General features: G+C 32.6%; 1 protein-coding gene across 1 annotated transcript; it reads left to right on the top strand.

The window, feature by feature from the left end:
* The first annotated feature begins 751 nt into the window (after positions 1 to 751).
* Positions 752 to 1,690, top strand: LOC124102088 (olfactory receptor 2B11-like). The gene has a single exon (XM_046458335.1). It carries the CDS (start codon positions 752 to 754, stop codon positions 1,688 to 1,690), a length of 939 nt encoding a protein of 312 aa, XP_046314291.1.
* The last annotated feature ends 2,273 nt before the right edge of the window (positions 1,691 to 3,963 follow it).

Raw genomic sequence — 3,963 nt, forward strand, 5'->3', positions numbered from 1 at the left:
TTCTGAAATGTTGCGACACTGCCTGTGAAAAGGATTCATGCGATTCCAAGACTCCATGCTATAGCTGCTCTAGCAGAGACCTGGAGATAAAAACCAGTAAACAGTCTCCCTAGCTGATTTTTATGGCAGCCAAAGATTGAAAACCACTGACTGGTGGTTTCCCCAGCATAGTTACCTCTACTTGCAATTTAATATTCACTATAAGGAGATCATTATTTTATGCATTTATTATTCAAAGGAGGTAATTCAGATGCAGAATATTTAGCTATTTTTTATGTGGTTGTCATGTTTACATTTTTAATTAAATGAAGTGGGAACATATTCTTGAAATTTCTACAGAAAAGTAGTTATCTTTACTTGGATGCTAATTCTTCTTCTCACCTCATTACCTGCTTCAACTCTGGCTATACACTTGTGAAATTTTTCTTTTCTTCTGTTTTCCTGATAGAATATAGCTATAGAATAGCCTTATAATGAGATTACTTCAAACAATAAGTTCCTTTTAAATATGTTATATTTCCCATTTTTTGCTGTAGAAATGTCATATTTTTATTTTAAGTACCATTTCTTGTAGTATCATGAATGGAAATTTGGTCACCATGCTAGAGACCTTTGCCTTTTTTCCTCCAAGAGTTATTGCACACTATCCTCTATAATAGTATGGCCAATATGTAGTTATACTTTTTAACTAATTTTAACTATTTCTAATCTTTTGCCACTTCCTTATTATAGGTGAGACAACTTGAAGAGAATGACAATAGTTAATGAAAGTCATCATGAAGAGTTCATCCTACTAGGCTTTGCAGACCTACATTGGCTAGAGCTTCCTCTATTCGTTATTCTTCTCATAACATATCCCCTGGCCTTGATTGGAAACATTGCTATCATTCTGGTTTCCAAATTAGATCCTCATCTCCACAGTCCCATGTATTTCTTCCTCACCAACCTCTCCTTTCTAGACATGTGTTATACCACAAGCATTGTGCCTCAGATGCTATTTAATCTGGGAAGCTCTACGAAGACCATTAGCTATATTGGGTGTATAATTCAGCTTTATATCTTCCATATAATGGGGGGCACAGAATGTCTGCTCTTGGCTATTATGTCCTTGGACCGCTATGTGGCCATCTGCAGACCTCTGCACTACACCCTCATCATGAATCAACATACTTGCATCTTGCTAGTATCCATTATGTGGATGACTGGAGTGATCTTTGCTTTCTCAGAAGCCACTCTTACATTACAATTGCCATTGTGTGGTGTCAATAAATTGGATCACTTGTTGTGTGAAATTCCAGTTCTGATAAAGACTGCCTGTGGTGAAAAGGAAGCTAATGAGCTTGCACTGTCTGTGGTGTGTATTTTTATATTAGCTGTTCCTCTATGTTTAATCCTTGCCTCCTATGCTAGTATTGGACATGCTGTATTTAAGATTAAATCTTCTGAGGGAAGGAAGAAGGCCTTTGGTACATGTTCCTCTCATCTCATTGTAGTTTCCTTATTTTATGGTCCAGCCATTAGCATGTATCTTCAGCCTTCCTCCTCTATCACAAGGGACCAGCCCAAGTTCATGGCTCTCTTCTATGCAGTAATGACACCAACACTAAACCCCTTCATCTATACCCTAAGGAATAAGGATGTAAAAGGGGCCTTAGGGAACCTAGTGAGGAACATTTGCAAATGCAAATAAAATTACTTGTAAAATGCAGTTTTTCTAATAACTCACTTAAAATATTTTTAGTTGTAAACAGACACATTACCTTTATTTTATTTATTCATTTTTATGTGGTGCTGAGTATAAAATCCATTGCCTCACACACAGTATGCAAGTGCTCTACCACTTAGCCACAACCCCAACCCCCTAATAATTCATTTTTGACTAATAATATAATCTCATGTTATATGTTCTTTTTGTCAAATATATTTTGTTTCTGACATTTTTAGTCACATTGAGTATGAGTGATATCAGATTATTTGTACTAGTAGGGAAAGTTGATTTGTAAAAATGCAGTAAATAGACTTTTCTGTTTGAATATTGAACTAGTAACTGTACTGAGTAGTAAAAGGAGAATTTTAAATTTTAATTGCAATATAAATCCATTAGTTCAAGCTCACCATCATAAATACACACCACATAAAACAACACCAATATGCTTCCTATCAGGGTTACCTATTAAACATTATATGAATTTTGTATTTTGACAAATTTCTGTAGGCAGTATGGCTTAACTTTATGTTTAGGCTGAAACATTCTATGCTTTAAAAGAATCATTAGTTTATCAAGCTCAGCTCATGTAGATCTTATCACTTCTTCAAAAATACATTGTAAATCTTGTTTACATAATTAATATGCAATGTTTTACATGATTAATTAAACAACTTATCATTAAATATTACAATGAATAGAATTATGAGAAAAACTATTAGTAGATGTTTAAACGTTCATTTTAAATATCATAAGCATGACTCTTTTGAATCAATGAGTAAATAAGTTAATAATGTGCCACTACCTGAAAATATTTCTATGCATAAATTGAAACAGCCAGAAATGTCTTTTGAACCAGAGAAAGAATCAGTGTGAGAGTGAAGTGTATATTTGGAAGGCTAGCAACAAGATTACATCAACAAATAATACAAGTATCTCTATATTGATACAAATTTTGGATGCAAATGATGTTCAAAAATCTGTGACATCCTAAAAGTAAATCTTTTTTATAAAACTTACACTTCTATCTTAAAATATTGTCATAATTAGTTCTATTTTGTGAAAGCAAATTCATGATTTTTGTGGTTAAGTAGTGTTGAATTCCTATGTTAAGAAGTCAATATGATGTTGCATAGTGAAGGCATATATACTTGTACAAAAATCCCTCATTTGGACTTTTCAAATGTGTCTTCCAGTATAATCAAGATCTGAGAAAAATCACAAAAAAGGAAAATCACATGGTACAATGAACCACACAACCAAAATCAACTGCAACCAGATCTATTCTTTGAAAATAACAGATCATCTGGTGCTAGACCAGGTCTTGAGACCTTTGGAGCTTGGCAACTATTTTAAGTAATATAAATATTGATTTCTGGGTACTTACTAAGGGATTGTCACCAAAAGTTTTTAAATTTCCAGACTGTCATACTTTAAATTTTCTTAATATTTTTTTAAATATTTGCATATTCATGAGGTAGGCTGAGGATGAGATCCATTTTAAATATGGCAGAATTCATTTGTATTTATATGCAATCTATATACACAGATGAAGGTAATCTTGAGAAATATCGTTTGTGCATTTTGATTATAATCCATCACAGCAGATAAGTGTAGAATTTTCCACTTGTAGCATCACATTAGTATTAAAAAATTTCAGATTTCAGAGCTTTTTGGATTAAGGATGCTCAACCTGTAAGGATATTTTGAGCTTTGGGAGGAAAGACTTCAATTCTGCATTAAAAGCATAGCTATAAAGGTTGCCTATAGTTGTTTATAGTGCTTTCTTATATTATCCTGAGTCCTGATGCATTTGACGTGTATGCTATTTTCTTGGTCTGTAAAGATTATTCATTTCGGAAATGTAAATGTAATCCAGACTTGGTGAAGTATCAGAACTAAGAATTAACACAAAATTCTCAGGATAAAGAATACTTATAACAGTGGTGGGAAAAACCCACAGAAATATTTTATTTGTACTAGTGAACTTCACATTTCTAAGGTATGTATGTTCAGTATGTTTCAAAATTTAGTTAACCTTTAAGAAGCTCTGAAGAAAAGGCATATCATTATATCAAAGTGAAATTGTATTCTATTTTCAATGGAAAGCATAAGCAATATTGAGAGTGCCTTTTTCAAGAAAGTTAATTAGAAACTTATCATTTCCCAAAGAAATCAGACTTATTCTGAAGAACAAATAGAAAACATTAAATCATTTTAATTGTAATGATAAAAGACAGTTAAGTCTTTAAGAAATT

This window comes from Marmota monax, unplaced genomic scaffold, assembly GCF_021218885.2.
Source record: "Marmota monax isolate L192 unplaced genomic scaffold, Marmota_monax_Labrador192_F-V1.1 WCK01_AAM20220418_F8-fsc00607, whole genome shotgun sequence".
Taxonomy (NCBI): domain Eukaryota; kingdom Metazoa; phylum Chordata; class Mammalia; order Rodentia; family Sciuridae; genus Marmota; species Marmota monax.